This window comes from Ceratotherium simum, chromosome 24 (assembly GCF_057802395.1).
Source record: "Ceratotherium simum simum isolate JZ-2026a chromosome 24, ASM5780239v1, whole genome shotgun sequence".
In the NCBI taxonomy this organism is placed as follows: domain Eukaryota; kingdom Metazoa; phylum Chordata; class Mammalia; order Perissodactyla; family Rhinocerotidae; genus Ceratotherium; species Ceratotherium simum.
Window position 1 is genome coordinate 12,962,137 of NC_141923.1, and position 12,897 is coordinate 12,975,033.

The 12,897-nt window shown below is 39.1% G+C and overlaps 1 protein-coding gene across 1 annotated transcript in view; it reads right to left on the reverse strand.

Annotated features, from left to right (window-relative positions):
- Nucleotides 1-1,303: 1,303 nt before the first annotated feature.
- The window catches only part of GOLGA5 (golgin A5), a 36,480-nt gene continuing 24,886 nt past the window's right edge, over nucleotides 1,304-12,897 (reverse strand). The window contains exons 8-13 of the mRNA XM_004434216.3: nucleotides 12,736-12,864; nucleotides 10,125-10,223; nucleotides 7,790-8,015; nucleotides 4,867-4,972; nucleotides 3,398-3,461; nucleotides 1,304-1,770 (exon numbers count right to left, since the gene is read on the reverse strand). Of these exons, the coding sequence (XP_004434273.1) occupies nucleotides 1,690-1,770; nucleotides 3,398-3,461; nucleotides 4,867-4,972; nucleotides 7,790-8,015; nucleotides 10,125-10,223; nucleotides 12,736-12,864 (705 nt within the window). The 3' untranslated portion in view covers nucleotides 1,304-1,689. The remainder of the gene's footprint in view (nucleotides 1,771-3,397; nucleotides 3,462-4,866; nucleotides 4,973-7,789; nucleotides 8,016-10,124; nucleotides 10,224-12,735; nucleotides 12,865-12,897) is intronic.

The following is a 12,897-nucleotide window of genomic DNA, read 5'->3' on the forward strand; positions in this document are numbered from 1 at the left end:
TGACTTCACAGCTTGAACTCTGATAGCCATCATACCTGAATAAGAGCTGTGACATAAATCCTATAGATTTAATAACGTCTCTACCCCACCTTCCAATATCTCACATCCACTTTTAGATGATGTGGAACTTTCTGCCTTTTTTATTCACGCTAAGTTGAAAAAAAGCCCAAACACATCTAAGAAGACCTTTAAAACTTCATTTTCTGATGAAAAATAAGAAACATCTAGTGTTTCTGACGTTCTGATGAAAAATAAGATATATCTAGTGTACCAAAACTTTTGAAGACTTTATAGGTCAATTACAGTCACAGTAGAAATATCATTAAGAACAGAAACTCTGGGGGCTAGCCCAGAAGCGTAGTGGTTGAGTGCTCGAGCTCTGCTTTGGCAGCCCAGGGTTCGCAGGTTCGGATCCCAGGTGCGCACCGATGCACCGCTTATCAAGCCATGCTGTGGTGGCATCCCATACAAAGTAGAAAGATGGGCATGGATGTTAGCCCAGGGCCAATCTTCCTCAGCAAAAAGAGGACTGGCAACAGATGTGAGCTCAGGGCTAATCTTCCTCACAAAAAACGAACAATGGAAAGAATAGAAACTCTGGTCAGGTTTTCCATTAGGCACCAGCAGACTGCTTCAAAGGTATTCCTGATGGGAAGGACTATACCCTTGCACAGCCCAAGATCTACATATATTAATTCCATGTGAAGATAGACCACCAGTACCCTGGGGACAAAATAAGAATTCAGAAGTGCAGATGAAAAGGAAAGCCAAAACAGACATTATACTAAGCTTAAAGCAAAGAAAATGTCTCTTTTCAAAGTATAACTCTAGAACGTCTCTGCATTGGAGTGTTTTAAAATGCAAATGGTGCTAAACCAGATTGGATTCCTAAATGCTACAAGCAGGGGCTATGGATGTCCCAAGCTAACCCAAGATACAGTACGGAGAAGAGGCAAACAGGCGGAGGAAGACAATGAATGAGTGAGTAAGAATCGCAAGGAGATAGCACGGTGCGGGTGGGGAGGGAGAGGAAGAGAAGAGCACACACTGGGAGCAGGGGCAAACCACTAGGAAGCAATTACAGGTGACGTCAGCTGCTGAATTCTGGCTCTACTCACTAAAACACATCTGGAAAGGTCTAGCTTAATGGGGATGAAAAACTATTATTTTAAAAAAGAAAAATGCATGGTAAATTTTATTTATGTATTTATAAAAAGATTTATACCAATCAGACAGACCTTTAACATGTAAAAAGTACATCTTATTTGCAAAGTTAAATATGAAAATACAAAAGCAGACTGAATTATCAAAAAGAAAACATTTTATTTATATCACTAAATACAATTAGTTTCCCTGATTACAACCCATAATGAGTGTCACCTAAAACACAGGACGGTCTGTACAGAGGTGAACAACCCCAGCATCTCTGTGTGTACATATGTACACCAAACCACTGACCTCAGAAAAAGTAGAGCTTAGCTTGTTAAATTATCGTCTGTCTCTTACCATTTGATGGAAATCAGAGGAAGATTTATGTAGCAGAGTACTGGCATAATAACTTAAAAAGTTAAAAGCTTATAGTGATAAAATAATCTTGTGCACCCTTCTCAGGAATTCTAGGCAGCTGGCTCTCTTACAGATCCCAGGTCTGGAAAAAGACAACCAATCACTGAAACAACTGGGTTCAGTTCATTTGCCATCTGGTTGGTCATGGTGCATTTCTGGTGTATAGGTCAATAGAACAATCATGACCCAGAGGTGAAGCAAAGCCTAAGGAAAGAAAAAACAATTTATGGATTAGCCAATAAATCAGTCTTCACCAAAGGCACACTGTGTAGTGCACCAAGGGCAGGAACCACGTCTTATTCGCCTTTGTATTCCTGTGGCTAGCACTACATCTGCAACATTGTAGGGGCTCAGTACGTTTACTGGATAAATAATCAAGAAACAGATGTGCAAACAATCAAAGAAGCTAAGCGCAATGGAGGGTAATACAGAGTTGCAGCCCCTACAGAATTCTCTGTGGAGAGGAGTGAAGTCCTCAACACACTCATAATATGCACATGTACACATAAATAAGCAATCAGGGAATTATAATGCAGAGTAGACGGCATGATTAAAACTGCTAGATATACATGAAGTTGGTTGGAAAGGCTTTTCAGAACAGAGTTCTGGTTGGTGTTTAGAAAGAGGGTTCAGCCATGATTTGGTGAAGAGGAGATGGGAAGACATTCTTGACAGGAATAATGTGTCAGGTTTCAGAGGTTGATTTAGGGTCCAGCACAGGACCGACAGTGGTCAATTTCCCCTAACCCCCTCACCGTAGTGTTGAGACAATGTGAGTCCCACCACTCAGGGCCTCGCTGTTCTGCCGTGTGCCACACCATATCTCATGCTGACAGATGCTGCGTGTGCCCCTCACAACCTCCAACACCCGGGAAATCAACCCGGACGTGGGCATATTCTGAATCCTTTCTGATGTCATTCCATTTTGTTTCTTTTGTTCTCCCCATCCTTCTCTTCTTAGAAACTTTTATTTAAAGGACTAACTCTTCCCTCTAGTGGATCACAGAGAAATTTATCAGTATGCTTTTATTTCTATTCAAGAAAACTGCCTGTTTTAATTCAACTCAACTACGCTTAAACATCCTCACTCAGAATAGTTAGGGGGCTGTTTAGGCTTCCAGGACACATGAAATGGCATCCCAAACTATGGTAATCATTTTATAAGAGCTTCGAAATCCGAAAGAAAATAAATCAACTTTGAGAACCTTTTAGAAAACAAAGCAAAACACATGGAAATAATTAAAGCAACTTTACATCAAGATAAAAATGAAATCAATTGTCTTGTATTATTACCATTAGAGGGGCTTAGAAATAGAGGTAAACTATTAAACTGCTCTACAGTTAATGTTATTGTAGGAAAACCTTTGAGCAATTTATATTTTAGACATAATGAATTGTCACTTTACCTTCATACTTTAAGAAAAAAAAGTCACGGGGGCCAGCCTGGTGGCACAAGCGGTTAAGTGCGTGCGCTCTGCTGCGGCGGCCCGGGGTTCACCGGTTCAGATCCCAGGTGCGCACCAATGCACCGCTTGTCAAGCCATGCTGTGGCGGTGTCCCATATAAAGTGGAGGAAGATGGGCATGGATGTTAGCCCAGGGCCAGTCTTCCTCAGCAAAAAAAAAAAAAAAAAAAAAAAAAAAGAGGAGGATTGGCAGATGTTAGCACAGGGCTGATCTTCCTCACAAAAAAAAAAGAAAAAAAGTCATAATTACTAAAACTGAGTTCTATTCTTTCAAAATTGATCACTAAACTTAGGCAGCAGCCAAAAAAAAAAAAAAACTAGTTAAAAATTAAGTGCAGCGTTGTTTTTTCAAACAAATTTACTTACCATATATATAATTACAAAGACGCGTGCTATGGGGTATCTTCGGAGAAAAATTCCCAGACGGATGCTGTGCAAATAGCGGTGGGGATGAAGAGGAGAAGAGAATTACACTCAAAGCAGATCTTCCCGTGGCAATATCTAATCATCTTTTTTAAAATTTCATTCATTTAAACTATTTATGTGGCCACCATAAAAGAAAGATTGTTTTATAGTATATTGTTAAATGATTACCTGAAATAACCATACAGAAACATCATAGTAGTAAACCAATAATTTTGTCATTATTTGGGGCTTGGCTGTTAAACTTTAGCACAAGCCACTTCTCTTGATTCTGCAGCTACACCTGTAGGGGGCGAACTTGGCACCTCTTTAAATCATTTTTCTTTTAGAAACCAAAGAAGTTACAACAGATAAGGCAAGTGTGAACACATAAATAGGAAAAAAAGAGTCTGCTTGGAATTAACCTGCAAATAGCTAATCTGGAAGTTTTTGCATGGACACATGCTTCTACAAGGCACAAAACTATCGAAACTCAAGTCAACACTTAAAGTAAGCGTGAGAAGCAACAGGACGTCTAGACCTCATTACTCATGCCTCTCAGCAACATTTTTTCCCCATCACGATGGATATGTGTACATGCAAATACACCTTTCTTCTACGCCTTTCTGCTTCTGTCACTGCCACTAGCACAATGCCTTGCATATAGGTTCTCTAAAAATTATTACGGATGCTGAATAAATGAATAGCTGAAATAGATGTGCTTAATAACTTGGAGATAAAGACTATAGCATTCTACGCCTGTGGCTTCAGGAATCTTAGTAAATCATCCTCCTTATTTTTAACACCATTGCTTTATTCTGACACAAAAGGTAAAAAAAGATTGTTCTATTATGCAACAATTCATTAAAACTGTGTTTAATTCCAAACACTAAAAGGCAGAAGAGTTTAATAGGTTATTTAGACATGAACTTTATCAAGGCTATATATAAACTGTTAAAACATTTTCTTTATAAAGTGGGTGTCTGCTAATATAAAAAGTTTACTTATGAATATACATAACATATAAATTATATGCTATTTATGTAGTATATATAAAACATTTAAAATGAGTACTGTTCATTTATTACAGTAGCATCTTATATTCTAACAACATGACAATGTAATGAGATAAAGCATTTTAATGGATGCATTTATATGAGACAGAGGCTTGCTCAATGAAATTTAATGAGTTTTTAAATAGAGTTTATTATAGAAAGAAGAGAAATGGTCAGGGTTAATCATCTTCAATAAAATATAGGCACTGCCAGACCTCTTAAAGCAATTTCATGACACTGAAATACCATGAAAGGAATAAGGCAAATGTCACTTTAAATATCAGCTCTGCGTAATGGGACTCACTATGATTGAAACTACTGGAAAACGTTACAAAAATAGCTGATGGTCCATCACTCATCGTTACTGGCATTGCTTACCTAAATTGGTCAATTGAACTGGCAGCTTTGCGGACTTTTCCATACATTCCTGCCAGATTAGTTTCTGCGTCATTAAAAAGAACAGGAACGTTTCGCAGACGTGTGCCTGTTTAAAAAAGAAATTAACGAATTAATGGACAGACACCAAAACCAACTTTCTAACAAAACTATAGTTGAATATTCATTATATTACATATGGAAGAAATTCTCAAGGCCAACTTTCTAAGCACTACACCCAAAGAAGATGAAACCATAAAGACAGATATATCTGATTATATAAAATGTTTAAACTTCCATATCCAAAAAAATCAAAATTTAAAAACTAAGAAAATTATTTTCCTATGAAATTAGTCAAAATTAAAGTTTACAAATACCAAGTGTTGCTGAGAGTCAATACTAATGGGCACTCTCTCCCTGCGCCAGCGAGAGAGAGGCTGGACACCCTTTCTACAATGCTGATGACTCCCAAATTTGTATCTCCAGCCCAGACCACCCCCAATTTGAGAGTCGTCTAATCACCGACATCATTTCCATCTGGATGTCTAACAGACCTGCAGACTGAGCAAGCCGCAAACTATGATCCTATTTCCTGCCCCTGCTGCCAACATACTTGTCCTGCGGTTTTCCCCATCGCAGTACACGACAACTCCACCCTTCCATCTGCTCAGGCCAAAAACCTTGACTCCTTTCTTTCTCTCCAACTCCACATCCAATCTGCCAGCAAATTCTGTCCGCTCACCCTTAAAATAAATCCCCACAATGCCCTCTCTGGTCCGAACCACCACAGTCTTCTCACACGGATTAACACAGTGGCTCTTCTCTGGTCTCCCGGCCTTCACTCCTAGCTCTCTGCAGGCTATTCTGGAGACAGCAGCCAGAGGCAGCTTATTAAAGACCCTTCAGCGTCCTCCCACTTCATTCAGAGTAAACGGCCTCCTCCAGGCTCTCTGCACTCCCTTTACACCACTCTCCCCTCACTCAGTCTACTCCCGCTGCACTGGCCTCCTTGCTATTTCTGCAACATGCCAGCAACACTCCTGCCTCAGGGTCTTTGCACTTGCTCTTCTCTCTGCCTGGAAGAGTTCTCTGTGGCTCTCCTCACAGACCACTCCCCTACCTCCTTTGGGACGTTTAAAGTGCCACTTTTCCCATGAGGTCTTCCCTGACCACCCTGTTTAAATTACAATCCCACCTCTACGCTTGGCACCCTGTATCTCCCTTCTCTGCTTCACCGTCCTCTGCAGCACATATCGCCATCTCGCATAATGCATTTATCGCCTGTCTCCTCCACCTGTATTCCCCGGCAACACCAGAACACATGATCCATAAGGCAGAGCTTTTGGTCTCTTTTGTTGACCACTGTATCTCCAATGCCTAGAACAGTAACTGGTACCAAGTAGGCACTTAAACATTATTTGCTCATTTTGGCAACAAAAACCAAAAGCATTTAAATGTGTATACCTACGTAAATAAATAAAAAGTAAAAAAAAAATGGGGCCGGCCCTGTGGCTTAGCAGTTAAGTGCATGCGCTCCGCTGCTGGCGGCCCGGGTTCGGATCCCGGGCGCGCACCGACTCACCGCTTCTCCGGCCATGCTGAGGCCGCGTCCCACATACAGCAACTAGAAGGATGTCAAACTATGATGTACAACTACCTACTGGGGCTTTGGGGGAAAATAAATAAATAAATAAAAAGTAAATGTGTATACCTATAGACTCAGCAATTCCATTGTTAATAATTTATGCTAAGAAAATAAAAGACATGTACAGAGGATATTTTCCCCAGAACTGCTTACATTATTTACAAAATCGGCAAAAATCTAAATCCCCAACCATAAGGAATTGATTCAGCAAATTATGGCATTTCCAGGTGATAGATTTCTATGAAGCAATATATAAATTATTGTATAAAATAATTATGAAAACTTATTTGTATGAAAAAAGTTGAAAATCAATAAAACAGATACTACAAACATATATAGGAAAAAAGTCTGAAAGGAGATGTTCCAAATGTTATCTGAGGACAACAGATTATTAGGTGATTTTAATTTCCTCTTTTTTTTACAGCAACCATGTGTTATTAAATACACATATATAAAATAACATATTATTTAAAAAAAATTTAAGAATTAAAACTTAAAGCCAAAGAACGGAGAGATTTCTTGAATGACTACTTTGTAGACTTTATGAGGTTCTAAGATTAAAAATCTGATCTCTTGAAGCTTATTCTAAAATCTTTAACATTTTTTTTCATTTATTTATTTATTTATTTTCCTCCCCAAAGCCCCAGTGGATAGTTGTATGTCATAGTTGTGCAGCCTTCTAGTTGCTGTATGTGGGACGCAGCCACGGCATGGCCAGAGAAGCGGTGTGTCAGTGCGTGCCTGGGATCCGAACCCAGGCCGCCAGCAGCACAGCGCGCGCGCTTAACCGCTAAGCCACGGGGCCCACCCCTTTAACATTTTTTTGATTATGTATTTTGGGAATCTATACATTTATCTATAAAAACTATAGACTATGGATATACATATGTGACTATGTATTAAGTTTTCTATTCATAATTATGGATTGGAAGATTATTAAAGCAAATCTTGCTTTAAGATCCCTGAAAGCCCCTCTCTACTGAATTATTTGCCTTGTCAGCAACATCTTGTTGAGTGTCCTACATATTTCAACATGATTTTCGGTCCCTGGGCCTCCTTTCTCCAAGTCTCACACTAGTGCCGGATATTAATCAGTCCACTGTCCAGTTTACTAACGATCATATCAAACAGTGCATGGTCCAGGCCACACATCTGAGGAAAAGTGGGTACTTCGTTGGATGAAGCTTCCTTTCAAATAAAAATGGTCTTTCTGTAACTTTTCAAAATCATGTTTGAATTAGCAGTGTTGGAAATTAAGGCAAGGAAATGCTTTTTTGTTACCTTCGCCACTGTCAACTCCAGACATATTAATAGAAGACCCATTACTACTACTTCCAGCAGCCGAGTTCATCTGCTGCTCGAGGCGCTCCAGCTGAAAGACCAGCGAGTTCTTTTCCGTGCTGAGACTCTCCAGCATGGTCTGCTTCTGGATGAGAGTCTCTGTTAGCTGATGGAGTCGATTCTCTAACTCGGACTGACTGCTATTGCTTAAAGTTTTATTGGTAAGCTGAAAGGCAAAGTGTTCATTAAACTATTAACATACAACCAAAGTTATACAACATAGAAACCATGTTACTATATCCCCATAGGTAAACTCTGGCATTAATTGATTTTTCAAAACTCTATAACGCTTCTTTAACTGTCTACAGAAGTGATTTTCAAACTGTACTAGTGGGTCACGAAATCAATTTGGTGGGTCACAATTAGCATTAAAAAAAATAGAATAGAATGAGACGTATCAGAGCACACAGCACATAGTATCTCAGAGTATTATTTTGTGAAACTTCAGTTTTGGTTTTGAATGTGTAAGTGCGTGTGAGTACTGAGTCACGATGTAAACTGTCTTTTTTTTTTTTTGGTGAGGGAGATTGGCCACGAGCTAACATCCATTGCCAACCTTCCTCTTTTTTTGCTGAGGGAGATTGGCCATGGGCTAACATCTGTGTCCATCTTCCTCTATTTTGTAAGCTTAATTTCTTACTGTGGCATCAAGGTCAAAAATATTTAAAAGCACTGGTCCAGGGACACAGTCCAAACTTCTCGACCTATATTCAAAACCTTCCATAACTCAACAGTTATGGTGCAGTGCAAAGACCACAACCCGAGGTTTTCCTCTCTGCTCTGCAATTTCCCAGCTATCTGACTCTGGTCAAATTGCTACACCTCTCTGCATCTGTTTCCTCATCTGTAAGTGAGGATAACAGTGCTTGCTGCACATAGTATTTAGGAGGCCCAAAGGTAATAAGATAAGCAGATGCAGCATTTTTTATTGTTCACTTAGTATAAATCTTAACTCTCTCTGATTGTGTGGGTTTTTTTTTTTAATGTACTAAGATGCTGATCTCTTTTTAAACTGTGTAAGTCAAACTCCTTCTATGAGACAAAGTTTTTTCTCTGTTCTACTTAGATGAAAAATCTTTAAGAGATATCTTCCTATGGTTAATTCTCGATTAACAGAAACAGCACATGGGGCCAGCCCCGTGGCTTAGCGGTTAAGTGCTCACGCTCCGCTGCTGGCAGCCCGGGTTCGGACCCCGGGCACGCACCGGCACCGCTTCTCTGGCCATGCTGAGGCCGCGTCCCACATACAGCAACTAGAAGGATGTGCAACTATGACATACAACTATCTACTGGGGCCTTGGGGGAAAAAAAAAATAAAAGGCCCATCACTTTAAAAAAAAACCAAAAAACAGAAACAGCACAGTATCTTATATATAGTAGGTACTCAATAAATATTTAATATAGGAATTTTCTCTAAGGATTAAACCAATTTGTGGTTTATGCTCCTTTCTTTTCTTTGACTTTCTGCTAGCAAGTCATGTAACCACTTGTAAATATTTCACAAATGTAGGCAAGGGAAGAAGAAGGGAACATACAAACCAGTTAGCTTTTCCCAACTCTTACAAAAATTAAAATGAAACATTTTAAAACATTTTAAATTATGGACTACTATGAAGTCTAAGAACTTAAAAAACTAAAATTATTTGACTTTTAATGTTCAAACTAAGTCATTAGCTAACTAAAAAATAAAGAATTAGTCAATCTCTATGTAAATTATTTAAATGATCAATGAGTCAACTATTTATTAAGTCAATCATCTGAATATAAGGGAGGAAAGGACGATGTACAATTACAGGTAAGCAAACACATGACTGTCAGTTAATGATAAAGACTAATAAATCTAGGTGCTAGGCACACATTATTTTCTATGTTTTACATTTTCAGAGTTAAAAAAGGGTCTTGGTGACCTTATGAAAGACCTATCAATTGTTAATAGGAAGATTTATCACTGGATTTTTCTTGAGAAAGAGAAACCACAACTATGAAACTGGCAATCAGCACAACCAGCACTGAAGTTAGAAGGTACAAAATTTGGGGGTAATTCACATCTCCTCAGGTGACTGGCTACAAGATACTTCTATAAGAAGCAAGCCACTGAATATAGCAAATGCAGACTCAAACAGCATTATATGAAAATTCTACATCAGGTTGAAAATAAATTATCTCACTAACAGAACTTAGGTGAAAATATAGGAAAAGAAGGTCTTACTGTATCCTTTAAAAAATGGAGCTTTACAATGGTATCTTTTCACAAGTTGTGAATGCTGATTCATACCTGATTCCTGAGTTTCTGAATTTCTTCTTCTCGATCTTTAATTCTGCTTTGCAGTGTGTTCTTTGTTCGATAGAGATCTTCTTCTATGTAATGGAATTCCTATAAAGTGAGGCATGAATAAACAAAAGTTAAATCAGTGCTCCATATTTCATCCCCAGTACCTAAAAGAGTGCCTGACACACAGCAGGCACTCCATCAATATGTGCTGCGTATATACTGAACGACTAAATGAACAGACTTGGATGGGTCTGATGAAAAGTTAATATTTCAGCACGATGTATCAATCTGCATGTGATGAATATCCAGGCACAAGTCTCTATGTGACCACATCTTTTCATCTTTCTTGGGTAGATATGTAGGAATAAAACTGCTGGACCATATAAACATATGTCTAACTTAAGGGAAGAAAACCTGCCCAATTGTTTTCTGAATTATTGTCACAATCCCTGCACTATTTTGCATTCCCACAGCAACAGAGGAGTTCCAGTCCTTCCACGTCCTTCCCCACGTGCTGTACTGCCAGTCTCTGTGAGCGCAGCTATCCTAGCGGGTATGTAGCTCTCTCTGTGGTTTCAATGCGCATTTCCCCAACGATTCACGATGCTGAGCAGCTTTTCATATGGTTACTTGTCTCAGGCAATATCTTGCACCTGTTTTGCTCCATCATTCATAAAAGTGAGAGAGAAAAAAAGAGATACCTCCAGATTCACTAACAACTGCGCTAGTGAACTGCGGGTTTGTATAACGGCTATGGTCAGTCAGAGTCAGGTCGGAATTTAAGAGCAAAGCACGTGCCAGGGAAGAAGGAGTAATTAACTCAGTACCTTCAAAAGCATTATGCTTAACTGTGCTGACAAAGGACGTACAGGCAGCTGTGTGAAGAAGCAAACACGATATGGAGCAGTGAACTGCTGGAGACTACTTCAGGCACTTAGTTCAACCTGCTCATTCTACAGACTGAAAAAACTGACGTAAATCAGAAAAGAGAAAATCAGGAGGGTAATTAGGGTTGGAGAATCACAATTCACAAGGTTTGCCTGATTTCTTTACAGCTCTAGGCTAGCACAAAATTCAAGGCTGCAATTACTTAAATTAATAAAGAGCACTGCAGGACTATTTAATCCCAAGATTAAGTACTTCGCATCTAGCACATCTGACTACTAAGCAAACAGCCCACAGCTCCACTCAGCTCCACTTTCCTCTACTTAACTCCCTCGTTCTAAAAAAGGGCACTGAAAGTGAACGCGGTGAAACCATCTGCCACAGTAAAATGAACCTTATCTCACTCACCATCAGGAACGTCAAGTTTTTGCCGTTTAACGCATAACAGCTCCTTGAATAAACTAAAAGGCAAGTTCTGAAAGGACAGCTAATCTTATCACTAAATGATCTAAACAGCCTATGACGCACCCTGCAGGCTGCTGCCTGGTGAATTTTTCTCTTAATACTCAGGAAACAGCTTTACGTACTACTTTCATAATAAAAATAAACGCTGAGAAAAGAACCTGTTTCAGAAATGATAAATCCAAATGAAAAAAATCTTTAAAGAAAATAAATATGTAACGCTGAAAATGTTAGAAGCAATGCACTGAGAATTATAAGAATAGTTTTCTCTTCTGTAAAATGAAGAGATTACTGACTTTACTTATTTATTTATTTTTATAATTATTTATTTATTTATTTATTCTTTTCCCCCCAAAGCCCCAGTAGATAGTTGTGTGTCATAGCTGCACATCCTTCTAGTTGCTGTACGTGGGACGCAGCCTCAGCATGGGTGGAGAAGTGGTGCGTCGGTGCGCGCCCGGGGTCCAAACCCGGGCCGCCAGCAGTGGAGCGCGCGCACTTAACCGCTAAGCCACGGGGCCGGCCTGAGAATACTGACTTTACTGTGAGGATGAAATAAGGTAACGTATACTAAGTGCCTATAACAATGTCAATACTCAGTAAATTACAGATGTTATTAATATTAGATATAGAATCTTATTCTGAAAATGTGGTGTAAGCAAGTTGAACTGTGTTAATATTTAAACTACTAGATAAGTATATTAAGGTAGAATAATTTGGCTTGGGGAGCAGACAACTGCTGATTGAACAATGAAATATAATTTTAAACATAACCTGTAAGAATAGTCTGTATAAGCATTTTATCTCAGAAAGAGTACTCTAATACGGCATTAATGTTGTATACATATTTCTATGAAAGAGTATTTACTGTTGTTCCTAGAAAGCACAAATGTAATAAAATATGAAAATCGACTGATGTTTTTAAGTTTTCTATACATACATACTCTGACAAGAGGATATAATAAAATACAGACAGCATAGCAGAAAGAACTCTGAGACAGGATCCTGGGTTCTATTCTATTCTGATTAGTTGTGTGATATTAAGCAAATCTCCTAATTGCTTTGTGCCTCTATTTGTCATCTGTTAAAAAACAAACACATAAACAATGAGGAGGATGGGGTAGTAATAAGGTAGGAGGGACCATCTACCATTAACACCCTGAGCTCACTCTGTTCGAATTTCAGTAAGCTGCTTTACTGGGAAGTCTCCTCATATGACCGCAGTGGACAGAGTCTTCCCTGGTGATTATCAACCTAAACTCCTTACCTGCTTCTGTCGGTCCAATTCCGCCTCTAGTTCTTGTTTCGCTGCTTTTTGCCCAGCTATTTGGTCTTGCAGATCTCGTAACTGTTCTCTGGCTGATTCCGCTTCACTAACCTGCTGAGCCTCCATATCCTTAAAAAGATGAACCATACATGTGAAAGCAAT